The 15,035-nt window shown below is 34.7% G+C and overlaps 1 protein-coding gene across 2 annotated transcripts in view; it reads right to left on the reverse strand.

The window, feature by feature from the left end:
• Positions 1–15,035, reverse strand: part of RMDN2 (regulator of microtubule dynamics 2) — a 65,276-nt gene that overhangs the window by 36,031 nt on the left and 14,210 nt on the right. For both annotated transcript variants that reach the window (XM_061155579.1, XM_061155580.1), the window contains exons 3-5: positions 5,628–5,802; positions 3,813–3,915; positions 1,661–1,721 (exon numbers count right to left, since the gene is read on the reverse strand). In XM_061155579.1, the coding sequence (XP_061011562.1) occupies positions 1,661–1,721; positions 3,813–3,915; positions 5,628–5,802 (339 nt within the window). The remainder of the gene's footprint in view (positions 1–1,660; positions 1,722–3,812; positions 3,916–5,627; positions 5,803–15,035) is intronic.

The raw sequence follows: 15,035 nt of genomic DNA on the forward strand, positions 1-15,035 counted from the left end.
TAAAGCAGAAATAGATGTTTTTCTGGAACTCTCTTGCTTTTCAATGATCCAGCAGATGTTGGCAATTTGATCTCTGGTTCCTCTGCCTTTTCTAAAACCAGCTTGAACATCTGGAAGTTCACCGTTCACATATTGCTGAAGCCTGGCTTGGAGAATATTGAGCATTACTTTACTAGCGTGTGAGATGAGTGCAACTGTGCGGTAGTTTGAGCATTCTTTGGGATTGGAATGAAAACTGATGTTTTCCAGTCCTGTGGCCACTGCTGAGTTCTCCAAATTTGCTGGCAAATTGATAGTGTTATGCAAAAAAAGGAAGGTAATGTTGGCTATAGAAATAATAGCCAAGACCCTCATATACTGGAGAAATGACCTTAAAGATATCTACCAGGATGTTAATTGCAAAATAACCTTCCTCCTAGAATTCTGGCAGAGGCACTAAGGGTACAGAACAAGACTTTATCTATTAGGTACACCAGTTCCTAAAGCAAGATGTTCATCCATGCATGACACATGCATGAGTGAAATGACTCACAAGTTCTGCCAGGCTTAGCTCTTCATCCATCTCCAGGCTATCTAAGAGAAGGCAAAGAATTCTCTGTAGCAGAAGAGAGCTAGAGAGGGGGGCAGATTTCTGCAAATAGAATTGCTAGGGTACTTGGGAGTCTTGTCCCACCTTCTCATGGGAGAGGGAACGGGGTAGGCTTGTATCTCATTTTAAGCCATGTGATAGCAGCTTCAAAAGATTTGCTCTTATTTTGGCATGTCCCTTAGAGTTTGTCCTTTAGTGTTTGGGGGACATAAAAAATGTTGTGATTCCTGCCCAGGGAATTTTAAAATGAGAGTTTGTGAGTGGTGCTCCCCCTGCTGGTGGCAATATAAAGAAACAGGTCTGCTTTGAGAAAATGGATTGCAATTTTGAATTGGTGGAGGAAATAAGAATTTCCAGGAGAATAAACATGGACCTGCAGAAAAAAAGCCATTTTAAGAGAGATTTTGCCTAAAGCATCTCAGAATAATAAAATAATCCCAAAGAGGTGTGGATTTCTGAAAACCTAGGTCAGAGAGAAGGGTCATAGATAAATGTATTACTAGCACCTAACATACCTATATTTCTGGGGAGAAAAAATAATTAAGGAACTGAGAAATGTTGCAAAAATGCAACTGTGAGTAAAATGAAGTGCTAATTAAAAACAATCTACTTCTTCTTGTGTTTTATAATTCTAAATACACAAAGGATACAAAACAAAACAATAGTCTCAAGAATAATTTTTTTGTCCCAAGGATACCCACCTACAACCATCTAACTAATTAAATTTCCTTTGTTTGAGTTTTCTTATACTAGAAATGGCTTTTCTTTCACTTATGGAATGTGTATACCTTGTCATCAAGGTATAATAGCTGATGTGCTTTTATTCTTGAAGCATTCTCCCTACATTTCATTTAGAAACATGGCATCATTTTAGCATTTGTTTCCAAACAAAATCTTATATAAATATAATTTAATTAGAATTTATCATATTCAAAGTTATTGGACTTGGTAGATTCAGTTATGAAATATTCAGTGAAAGTTTATCTTAAAAACATTTAAAATATACATACTGAAAAATACATGATAATAAACAGAACAAGAACAATTACGGCATAAATTCTATGTACTTACCATAGATGACAATATCCATTCTTGGGTGCTCTCGTAATAGCTTTTTCACCTAATGTCTTTCCTGAAAGATAAATGTACTTACAGCTTGGTACCTTCATGTGAGTTGGTAGGGGGTAAATTATTGAATTAAGCCAGTAGTTTCCAAAAGTATGGTCCCAATACCCAAAGTCATTACCTAGAATCTTGTTATAAAAGCAAATTTGGGGCCACACGGAAGACTTACTCGATCATAACCTCTGAGACACAGCTATCTGCATTAACTGGCCTTTAGTGGTTCTGATGCAAATTCAAGTGTAGACTCACTGGACTAAGTGATTTAACCAAATGCAAAAGAAGTCATTCAATCATTATTAATAGACATTGCTTTATAATTAACTCAACCAACATTTATTGAGTACTTTCTAAATGTCATATTATGTGAGCCCCTGGGAATAAAAAGCCAAATAAAACACAATTCTTGACTTCCAAGAATTCACTGTTCAGTAGGCAGCAGGTATATAAACAAAAAAATTATGTGTAAAGATAAATACAAGGTTAAAAAGAGCATAGCAGAGAATGGAGACAGCAACTCTATCTAAAGGGGTAAGGGAAGGTGTCCCAGAGAAGCTCTTATCTAACCATTCGTAACAGTGAACACATTCAGTGCATAAATAATTCCCTTAAATAATTTTACTTCATTTTAGAATAACTTTTAATAATCTGTTAATTTCTGGATAGAGGTTTGTTTAAACCACATTCTCAAAATCTTTCTCAAAAAGCTGCTGTTTTATTTTATACAATCTCCTTTTCTCTGCTCTAATTTTTTTTTTTTTTTGCTTGAAGAGCAATGATGTGATCCAATGATCTGAAAAATGCTCTTCTAAATAAGCAGTTTAGATAATCTTTATAAATAAAAATCTTTTATTCTAAAATCATTCTCCTATTTGTTAATTTGTTAAGGTGGTATTCTATAGCTCTCTCCATTAAGAGAACTACCTGGTGTATAAATCTACATAAATTGGAAAAAATTAAAAAGCAGTCTTTTAAAATAACAACTGATATTACATTGTGGGCATATATTAGAAGAGTCAATAATTTGATAACGAGTGCTTGAAAAACATAAATATTTTTAATGTATAAACATTAAAAACTAAATCAACATCTTACCTACATTACCAAGTGAACAAAAATAGCTTTGAGGGCACTGCCATAAGCCTAAAATAGAGGCGATTCCATGGCTCTGAAAATATAAAAGGGAGCCAGATAGTATACATACTGGTTTTGTACCCTCACTGATGCAGCTTCAGCCTGAAAAGAAACCTATTTCCCTTAAAAAATTTTTCTTATTTTGTGGTCTATTTGCGTCCATCACTTACTCCTCAAAGTTACAAATATGTTCTTTTAGATGTAAGGTTCATATTTGATTTGCAAGACAAGTGTGATCAGTCATAGGACTTCAACAGATGTACTGCAAAAATGGGACACCACAGTTAGCAGGTTAGGAAAGAATTTTGTACTCTCCAGGGATCAAATCTTCCCTCAATATAACAAGTTCAAATATACTGTCATGAGGAGCAAGAGTCAGCAAACTCTTCCTCCTTCACACTGAGTGCCCATGCCCTTCAACTCCAGTCTCCAATTTCCTGGCTCCTGGGTTCTTTGCCAGGCACTTATTACCTGTGCACCGAATTACAATTGTCTGTCTCTGTATTGATCTTGTCAAATCATTTGGCATTCTGGCTGTTATTCTTTTGTTGTTACTTTAGAAAACAGGATGGCAATAATGAACAATCATGGACTCATCACTCTGCTTAAACAATTGTCAACTCAAGGCTTACCTTGTTTTACCGAGATAAATTTTGAAAAAACATTAAAGTCTGAGTAGTTATTTCTTTGTGGCACCTGGAGTTCTATGTTATAGGAAGTAAGAAGGGTTATTTTTATTTTGGTGAAAGACTACTATTATTATTGCTTCTCAAATTATTACCACTTAATGTATCATCTTTCTATGATTTTATAAATTTTGAAAGCATGGAATTTGAGTTTTTCAGTTGTCTATCCTAATATGCTCAAATATTTTTAGAGACCATATACTGTTATCTAAAAATTCATTCATGGTTTACTATAATAATGATTACTACCTGAGAATAATTAATATTCACAAAATACTTACCAATATTAGCGTAATGCTTCTTTTCTTGTGTATTTGTAGATAGCTCATACATGTCTCCATAAGCACGAGCAAACCGCCAAATAAACTCTATTTCATCTCTAAACTGAACACACAGAACTGCCCATTAGATAAACTTTGTAATGTGACTAAACTACTGCAATGTTTTAAAAAATTAGGTAGGTAAACTGGTACTTAGAAATGACTGTATTCATGGGCATATCACACTTTAAATTCAAATATTCATGGCTATAAAAAAATGTAGATCACTATATTCACGGTGATCTAATGTAGTGTTACATTTGGGTCTTAAAAACCAATGAATATTATGCAGACACCAGCTCCACACTATGAAGGAGAGAAAATTGATAGGTGTTAGAATTTATAAATTCTCTCTGGGTGGTAGTATCCTCTCCTTGCTCTCCTTTCTAACTTATCTACTATCAATATGATGCCTCAATGGGCATTTCAGATAATATCTGTAAGTTATTAGAGATTATATATATTCAAAAGAGCAGTCACATTTTTTTTTACCTAAATTACCTAAAACACAACCCTAGAGATTTAAAAACTTTTGAGTTCATGTGTTTAGAGTTTCTAAATCCTCAAAAGTTAGCCTTAAATTTCTCATGGGAAAGAATAAGATTTATAGATCTTTGTGATATTGCAAAATCCTTTTTTCCCCTTTCGTGGTGGTGGTGGTGGTGGGAAGGATGAGCTTTGTCAATTCAGTCCAACATGAAACATTGAAAAATGATTACTGGTAGAAATGCAGTGAAATACTAATGACTGTTATATTAATAACCGGAAGATAGTGAGCTTAAAGTGTAGCTTTTCCTCCCTTGAGAAGCAGTACATCTTGTCCTTTATCTAAATATTTAAGAAATATATCAAATTGATAAAATCAATGTCAATCTGTATAATCAACGGGATCTCTGGTTCTCATTTTTATGACCTTTGAGCCTAATAAACCCTTCATTGTTGTTGTCGTGTCTGACTCTAAGTTGAGTCCAACCCTTTGCTACTCCATGGGACTGCAGCATGCCAGGTTCCTCTGTCCTCTACCATCTCCAGGAGTTTGAACAAATTCATGTCCATTGTGTCGATGATGCCATCCAACCATCTCATCCTCTGTTGCCCTCTTTTCCAACATCAGGGTTTTTTCCAATGAGTCAGCTTTTCCCATCAGGTGGCCAAAATACATATTGGAGCTTCAGCTTCAGCATCAGTCCTTCCAATGAATATTCAGGGTTGATTTACTTTAGAATTGACTGATTTGATCTCCTTGCTGTTCAAGGGACTCTCAAGAGTTTTCTTCAGCACCACAAGTTTGAAAGCATCAGTTCCTGGATGTTCAGTTTTCTTTATAGCCCAACTCTCACATCTATACATGACTACTGGAAAAACTATAGCTTTGACTATATGGACTTTTGTCAGCAAAGTGATGTCTCAACTTTTTAATGTGCTGTCTAGGTTTGTCATACCTTTTCTTCCAAGGAGCAAGCGTCTTTCAATTTCATGGCTACAGTCACCATCTGCAGTGATTTTTTAGCCCAAGAAAATAAAATCTGTCACTGTTTCCACTTTTCCCCCATCTATATGCTATGAAGGGATGGGACTGGATGCCATGATCTTAGTTTTTTGAATAAGCTTTTTTATTTACTTAAAAAAATTTTAGTAATATTATAAAAAAAATTTACATCAGTCATTTAGCTTTTGTAAACTGTGACACAATTGCTGTGGTCATCACATGAATGGAAGAGTAGATTAAATAAAAATTAAAACTATACAAACAGGTTATTATCACATATATCTTACCTTTTCTTTGTGGTCACAAAGCAGCTCAAAACTCTCCACTTTTCTGGACTCATTCACTCGTAAATTATCAGCCATCTGAATAAGGGCATCTAAATTTAATTCCTCCACATGAGTGTTAAATGCCTTAGGGACTGGAAAACTCTGTTCTTCGGTGTCAGTATTAGCTGTAACATACCTAAAATTGCAGAAATAATCATCAACTCTCTGGAAAGTTATACTCTAATGGCCAGAGAGATCCTTTCAAAATGTAAGTCAAATCATTCCACTCTGAGGCTTGAAATCCTGCAATGGTACCTCCTTTCACTCAGAGAAAGCTCATGTACTAATCCCCGGAGGAGGGCATGGCAACCCACCCCAGTATTCTTGCCTGGAGAATCCCCATGGACAGAGCAGTCTGATGGGCTACAGTCTGTGGGGTCACAAGGAGTCAGACATGACTGAGCGACTAAGCACATTTCCTAATAACCATCTACAAAACTGGATGAGGTTTGCCTCCCACCTCAATCGACTCTCTGACCTTGTTTCCCAGCACATTTCTCATTCAGTCAATTGCATGCTGGCTGCCCAGCTACTCCTTAAACAAGCCAGGACATTCCTACATCAAGACCTTTGCTTTCCGTTTCCACTGATGGGATGATGATGCTCTTCCTTCAGTGCTCCGCTGCACTTAGTCGCTCAGTCGAGTCCAACTCTTTGCAACCCCATGGACAGTAGCCCACCAGGCTCCTCTGTCCAAGGGGATTCTCCAGGCAAGAATACTGGAGTGGGTTAGCATGCCCTTCTCCAGGGAATCTTCCTAAACCAGGGATCAAACCCAGGTCTCCAGCATTGCAGGCGGATTCTTTACCATCTGAGCCATAACTCACACCCTCACCTCCTTCAAGTCTCTGTTGAACATCGACATCTCAATATAGCCCATCCAGACCACTTTATTTAATGTTGCAACCACCATTTCCCAACCTACATGCATTTCCTTCACCAATCTCCCTTATCATGCTTGACATTTTTTTTTCTGTAATACATACTGTCTTCTGATACACTGTATATTCTACTAACCTACTATATGTGTTATTTTTGTCAGGATCTCTCCCACTAGAATGCATGCTCCCTCACAACATGACCCTTAAAACAATTCTTTGTTTTATTAACTGATGTCATCAAGTGCCTAGAACAGCACCTGACACATAATGGATACTCACTGGATATTGCTGAATGAATGATATAGAGTTGGAGGCAGTCGGTATATATATATATTAAACTCAGAGGCAGTCAGATATATATATATATATTAAATATATATATATATCATGTATTTATATATACATATGTATATACACACATATATTCACATACACACACACACACATATATGTGTGTGTGTGTGTATATATATATATATAAATTTGTGGTTCAAGATGATGTTTTAACCCTCAGCTTAGTTGTTAAAAATTCCTGCTACCTCCCACATTTCCTTTTTGGTGGCATATAATACAACAATTTATTTTCATTTATTCACACACTGCCTTGTTCTAAAAAAGATCTTAAGGAACTATATAAGGATATACAACACAGAAGAGAATGAGTTAGAAGTGGTGAGAAAAGATAAAAACAAAGTCAAATATGAATAAGGCCAATAAAAAAGTACATATACTTTAGATACCTATACCCTTGCTAAAACACACATAAATGTGATTTTACATCTTCTAATAGCTGAAGCAGTCAGTCTCCAGCAGATACTAACAAAGAGAAAGGAAGCAAGTTCTTGAGAGAAGTACACCTATTTTAAATGCTGACTCAAATAAATTTCTTTCAAAGTCCTTATAAAGAAGACACTGTATAAATGATACTCAACAACATTATTAATGGCAACTTCATTCTTCTAATTGCTCAAACCAAAAATTTAGAACCATCCTTGACTTCTTTGTCTCTCCTAAGTAACATTCAGAAATGTCTATTGTTTCTGTCTTCAAAATACATCCCGGATCCACTACCTCTCCCCACCTTTACCCACTACTCCCCTGGTCTAGACCACCACCAGGTTGCCTGTATTAATGCAATGGCCTCCTATCATGTCTCTCTGCTTTAGTCCTTGACCATTATAGTTTATTCTCAACATAGGAGCCAGAATAGTCCTCTAAAAAGCTGAATCAGATCATGTAACCCTTTGTTCAAAACCCTCCAATGGATGACAAAATTATAGTAAAAATGCTAAGTCCTTAGAGTTACCTATAGGATCCTTTATCATTGAGTCCAATACCTCAGACTTCATCTCCTATCACTCTCCTACTTGATCAGCACTCCAGGAACACTGGCTTCCTTCCTGGTTTATTATCTTTGTGTTTGCTCGTCTTTCTGTCTGGTATGTTCTCTACTGAGTATCTATGTTAATCTACCTCCTTACCTGTTTCACACCCTTATTCAAACATAATCTTCATATTATGGCAGATGCTATGGTTACCTACATAGTGCACATTAAGAAACCTACAAATTGTGGGAGTAACAGAGTTTAGCAAGTTGGCTGCATATAATACTAAAATAGGAGTCAGTTTCATTTCTAATATATTAGCAGCAAAAAGCCTAAAAAAGAAAATTAAATAAAATATTTCACTTATGATGATCACAGAGAATGTCAGACACCCAGGAATAAACTTAATAAACCATGTAACAATTCTATGGAGAAGATGATAAAAGATATATTAAAAACTGTTTATAAAAGAACCTAAATTCATGAAAAAATATATCATGTTCATGGCTACAAACAACTGATATTGTAAATGAATGAATTCTCTCTAGATTACAGATTCAGTGTAACTCGAATTTTATAAACCTAAGAAGAAATTTCATACAATTTAATGAAATGATTCTAAAAGTTACAAGAAAAGGTAAACAGCCCCGAATAGTCAAAGCACCGTTAAGAAAGACAGCAGGGAGAGAAGACTTACCTCACCAGATATTAGACCTATCTTGCAGCTACAATAATTAAAGACATTGCAACTGGTAAAAGGATGGATGAGTAACTGAAAACAGAAGAGTCAAGAAACAAACTCATATGCAAATGAAAAGTGTGCTACAAGACAGATATGGCATGTCAGATTAGTCTTGCTTTAGCAGGTGGTTTCACAGATGTTTATTATACTGTTTATAATAGCAAACTAAATAAATGAGTTAAAGTGGCATATGCATGGACCATTAATCAGAGTTTGCATAAGCTAAACACAGTTTTTAGTACAATTCTATGCACCTGAGATACAGTAAGAAAATAATAACCAAAAGAAACTAACTAGTTTAATATCAGACACTATTATTTAAACTAAAACCTACCAAACAGTACACTTTAGAAGGGTGAATTTTATGTTATATGAATAATATCTCAATAGAGATGCTATTTTTATAAGAAAAAATTGAATATTCTATAGCCATTAAATCAGAACTTGTATGTCTATGCTAACAGCAAGAGAGAGGGAAAACACAGAATAGCTATATAGAGAGCTCCATCAATATATGCAAAGAATTAGATTTACTCAAATTCTAAGGAATTAAAATAGAGGAAACATTATTTAAGTCATTTTATGAAGCTAGTAAAACTAGTGCTAAAACCAAATAAGTATAGTAAAATAAGATAAAAATTATAGGCCAATTTCACATATAAATTTTGACACAAAAATCCTCCAGAATATCAGCCAAAAAATTTCAACACACATGAGAGAATGCATCATAACCAAATTGAGTTTATCTCATGAATTACAAGGACAGATAAAGAAAATTTCTCTAGTATAACAGATAAAATGAGGAAAACTATATGATCTTTACAGTGGTCACCAAAATTTTTTTTTCAATAAATTCAATTCCATTTCAAGACAAAAGAAATACCAAACACATAAACAAGGAACAGAACTTCTTATAATAGAATATAAACCCCAAACCATGATACAGGTCACATATAATGATCAAACATTATAAGCATTCTCTTTAAAATCAGAAATAGAGAAGGATATCCAATATTGTTGCTTCTATTTAACAGAGTACTGCAGGTTGTGTTAGCACAATATAAAAGAAAAACAAAAAATATATAAGAATTGGGAAATAAGAAACAGAACTGGTATTATTTGAAGATTATTCAATAAAAAGAAAACCTAGCTCCCTTCACCCAGCAAGAACACCACAAGAAGCTGTCTGTGAATCAGAAAGTAGGTTTTCACCAGATACTGAATCTGCTGTAACCCTGATCATGAGATTCCCAGCCTCCAGAACTGTGAAAAAGAAATTTCTGTTGTTTATAAGCCACCCATTCTATGGTACTTGTAGCAGCTCAAACAGACAGACAGTATTCAGTGTTTAAATTGAAGGAAAATCTAACAGAATTTACAGATGAGTAAATAAAACTAACATATATGATCAATTATCCCCATGGACAGAGGAGCCTGGCAGGCTACAGTCCATTGGATAGTAAAGAATCAGACATGACTGAGTGACTAAGCACACAGGTTCCTATGTCTATAGAACAAGTTTAAAAATGTAATTTTATAAAATATAGCTTTTATATACTATAGGACTATAACAGGAAAAATACACAGTATCCAGGAAAAAGTTCCACAAGAAGTTTGTAAGATTTTTCTATAGAAAATTATAAAATATCATCAGAGAACATTAAAACATGTTTCAATAAATGGGAAAAGATGTCATATCCACTGACAGAAAAACTTAACTTTGAATCAATTTCATATGGTACCAAATGAACCTATAGTTTTAACATAATTCCAATCAAAACCACAATGGTATTTTCCTATGGAACTTACCTGACTCTAAACTTAATATGGAAGCACAAGTGTAAAAAGAACCAAACCATTACTCAAGGAAATAGACAGATTCAATGCAATCCCAATCAAATTACCAATGACATTTTTTACAGAACTAGACCAAAAAATTATAAAATTTGCATGTAAACACAAAAAACTCCCAATAGCTCAACCAATCTTGAGAAAGAACAATGAAGGCAGAGGGATCAGGTGTCCTGACTTCAAAGTACACTACAAAGCTACAGTAATCAAAACAGTGTGTTACTGGCACAAAAATAGACATATAAATCAATGGAACAGAACAGAAAGCCCAGAAATAAGCCACGCACTTATGGCCAATTAATTTACAATGGAGGCAAGAATATAAAATGGACAATAACCAGTCTCTTTAATAAGCAGTGCTAGGAAAACTGGACAGCTACACGTAAAAGAATGAAGTTAGAACATTCTCTAACACCATATACAAAAATTAACTCATAATGGATTAAAGACCTAAATGTAAGACCAGATACTATAAAACTCCTAAAAGAAAACATAGGCAGAACACTCTTTGACATAAATTGCAGCAATATTTTTTGGGAGGATGTATCTCTAAAGTAATGGAAATAAAAACAAAAATAAACAAATAGAACCTAATTAAACTTGAAAGCATTTGCACATCAAAGGAAACGATAAAGAAAAATGAAAAGACAACTGATGGACTGCGAGAAAATATTTGCAAACAGTGCTACTGACAAGGGATTAATTTCCAAAATATACAAATAGCTCAATCAGCTTAACATAAAAAAAAATAAAATAAAAAATGGGCAGAGGACCTAAGTAGACATTTCTCCAAAGAAGATATACAGGTCACAACAGGCACATGAAAAAATGCTCAATATCACTAATTATTAGGGAAATGCAAATCAAAACTACAATGTGATACCACCTCACACCAGTCAGAATAGCTATCATTAAAGAGTCTACAAGTAATAAATTCTGGAGATGGTATGGAGAAAAATAAATCCTCCTACACTGTTGGTGGAGACTTCCCTGGTGGCTTAGAGGGTAAAGTGTCTGCCTGCAACGTGGGAGACCCAGGTTCAATCCCTGGGTTGGGAAGATCTCCTGGAGAAGGAAATGGTAACCCACTCCAGTACTTCTACCTGGAAAATCCCATGGACGGAGGAGCCTAGTAGGCCACAGTCCGTGGGGTTGCAACAAGTCAGACATGACTGAGCGACTTCACTAGAGAGACTACACTGTTGGTGGGAATATAAATTTGTGCAGTCACTATGGAGAACAGTATGGAAGTTCCTTAAAAAACTAAATATTGAGTTACCATATGACCCTGAAATCCCACTCTTGAGCATATATCCAGAGAAAACTCTACAGCAAAAAATCATTTTACTGTACACTTGAAACAACCACAAAATTGTAAATTAACTGAACCTCAAAAAAATTTTTTTAAAGAGAAAAAAATAAGAAGAGCCAACACAATTTTAAAGAACAGATATCAGGACTATAATATAGAGAATAAAGCAATGGTAAATCAGTGTGGTATTGGCATGACAACAGACAAAGTGGCCAAAAAAATCTAAGAAAGAAAACAACTAGCCTAGTCTCTTCTCCACATTAAAAAAAAACCACTCAAGTGCAAAAAAATTGTTTTCCTACTGTGAACAGGAATCATCTACTTATAACTGGGCATTATTAAAAATTATGAGAAAGTTTTAAAAGCAAATTTTAAAAATAGGGCCTGGGAAATAAATATGCCTGGGAAAATACACAACACACATACTGACTTTGTGTTAGAGCTTAGATTTCTACTGGGGGCCAAAAAAAAAAAAAATGCATTTCATAAGTTATCTAATGTCTAACAATCTTGTAACACTCTTTCAACAGGTCTGGAAAAAGTCTGCCCTCAAATGTCAAATTTACTTACAAATATTCACCTTCTAATAGGACTTTTCTGGCTTATTTTCTGCTCCAAATTTGACTAAGAATTGTGCCATTTTATGTATCTCTTCATTGTTGCACAATTGACTCCTTGCTTTAACAGCAACAATAGCATATTTGCAGGCATAGTTGTATTATTTAAACAGAAAATGACATTATTTGCTGTGAAAATAGTGTATTTATAGAAATACATCAGTAGTGAATTGCATCAGAATATGCAAAAACATGCCTGCCTTCAGTACTGTGGCCTCTCTCCATATCAGGCATTCTGATTTAGTTCCCTTTGCCTAACCTTACCCACACACACCTCACTGCTCCCACATTTTTTTTTTAAAGATACATACTAAGAGAGACAGATGTCAGCAAGATGATAAACTGGAAACTCTAGGCCCTCATCCCTCCATGCAAACATGAAACAAACAACAGACAGATTGAAACAGCTTGGTGGGAGATCTAAAAAGTACTCAAGGATTTGCAGCCATCAAGAAAAACCCATACTCAAAGGTCAGAAAACTTCACGGTGTTTTCATTCACCCTTGCTTCACCCTTCCCTGGTATGGCACAGCATGGATGGGAAAAAGTCATGCAATTCTCAGCTCCTCAGCTCCTCTCAGCATTGTTTGCAATGCTCTGGCATGTTGAAGGGCTTCCGAGAAAACTAGTTTCTGTTTAGCTTTCCTTAGAGTTCAGGCAGAAATGAATGCATAATATGGGCATCACATTAGAGGCCAGTGAAAGCTGTGGCAATCACTGTGACATGTGAGAGCTACAGAGGGACCACAGACTAATGGATGCCTGGGCACAAGAGATTATAGGGAGAGGAATATTATAAGACACCTAAGCTGCCAAGAAGAACAGAATGAGATTCTTATTGAAAAGATATTTTAAAATAGTTACGTATTTAGGGGAAAGCACATACTCAGGCCCACAGAAAACTAATGCCTAGGAAAGACCTGAGAAGCCCATAAGCCTTTGTATTGGGCTAATGAGTGGGTCTTCCTGGTATACAGCCAATATGCAAATCTAGAATAGATGACTATTTTTTCAAAATGTACAATTTTCAACAAAAGATCACAAAGAATACAAAGTTCAGGGAAAGACTGCCCTTCAAATGAACAAAAGATCACAAAGAATACAAAGTTCAGGGAAAGACTGCCCTTCAAATGAACAAAATAAATTTCTAGAACCTGACCCTAAAGAAATACAGGCTTTGTGCTTATTGAGACAACAATTTTTAAAACAACAGCCTTAAACATGCTCAAAGAGTTAAAGGAAAAAATGGAGAAAGAACAAAAAGAAATTGGGGAAGTATATGAACAAAAAGAGAATAAAAACAAAGAGCTAGAAATTATTAAAAAGAAGACCAACAGAAATTCTGGAACATAAAAAGCAGTAAGTAGAGAAATCCACTAGAAAAGATCAAGAAAATACTTGAACAAGCAGAAGAAAGAAGCAGCAAATTTGAAGACAAAACCCTTAAAACTATTGAGTCTGAAGAGTCAAAAGAAAAAAAGAATGAAGAAAAGTGAATAGAGCCTAAGAGACTTTATGGAACATCATAAATCAGGCCAATATATATATAATAAGAGTCACAGAAGGAGAAGAAAGAAAGATGCAGAGAGCTTATTTTGAAGAATAATGGCCAAAAACCCCCAAAATTTGAGGAAAGACATGGATAAAGAAACATAAGAAGTTTGATTAACTCCAAATAGGATGAACTCAAAGAGATTCACACCAAGACACATACTCAAACTGAAGGACATTAAGACAAATCATAAAATTCTTGAAATCAGCAAAAGAAAAGCAAATCATTACCAAAAAAAGTGATCCTCAATAAAATTACCACCAGGTTTCTCAGAGGAAACCTTGTAGACCTAAAGGCAGCAGGATGATATATTTAAAGTGCTGAAAGAAAAAAGTATCAGCCAAGAAGTATATATCCTCTTAAAGGAAAACTGTTCTTGAAAACATGATAGAGAAATTAAGGCATTCCCAAATAAACAAAAAAATGAGGATGCTCATTACCTCTAGACCTGCCTTACAAGAAATGGTAAAGGGAGTTCTTCAAGTTGAAACAAAGGATATTAGGCAGTACTAACTTGAAGTCATGTGAAAATACAGTTTTCTGGCAAAGGTAAATAAATAAGTTGTTAAATATAAAAATTAGCATTATTGTAATTCTGGTTCATAACTCCATTTTTATTCTTTTACAGTATTTAAAAGAGAAAAGTATTATTATAAAAAAGAAAAGTATAAAAATAATGATAAATCTAGCTAACAGCTATACAACTATATAGATGTAATTTGTGATATCAATAATATAAATGGGGGAATGAAGATGTAAAGGAGAAAGCTTTTATATACAGTTGAAGTTAAGTTGGTATCAGTTTAAAATAGATTGCTATTACTTTAGGATGTTATTCACAATGCCCATGCTAAACACACAAAAATATCTATAGAATATATGCAAAAGTAAATGAGAAAGGAATAAAAAATGTATCACTATAAAAAAATTAAGTCAACACAAAGGAAGGGAGTTGGGGGGGAATGAAGGACAATAGGGTATAAGACATATGAAAAACAAATAACAAAAAGGCAACTACTAGGGATTACTTTAAATGTAAATGGATTAAATTCTCCAATCAAAAGACTCAGGCTGGTAGTACGGATGAAA

The sequence above is a fragment of the Dama dama genome, chromosome 11 (assembly GCF_033118175.1).
Source record: "Dama dama isolate Ldn47 chromosome 11, ASM3311817v1, whole genome shotgun sequence".
Lineage (NCBI taxonomy): Eukaryota > Metazoa > Chordata > Mammalia > Artiodactyla > Cervidae > Dama > Dama dama.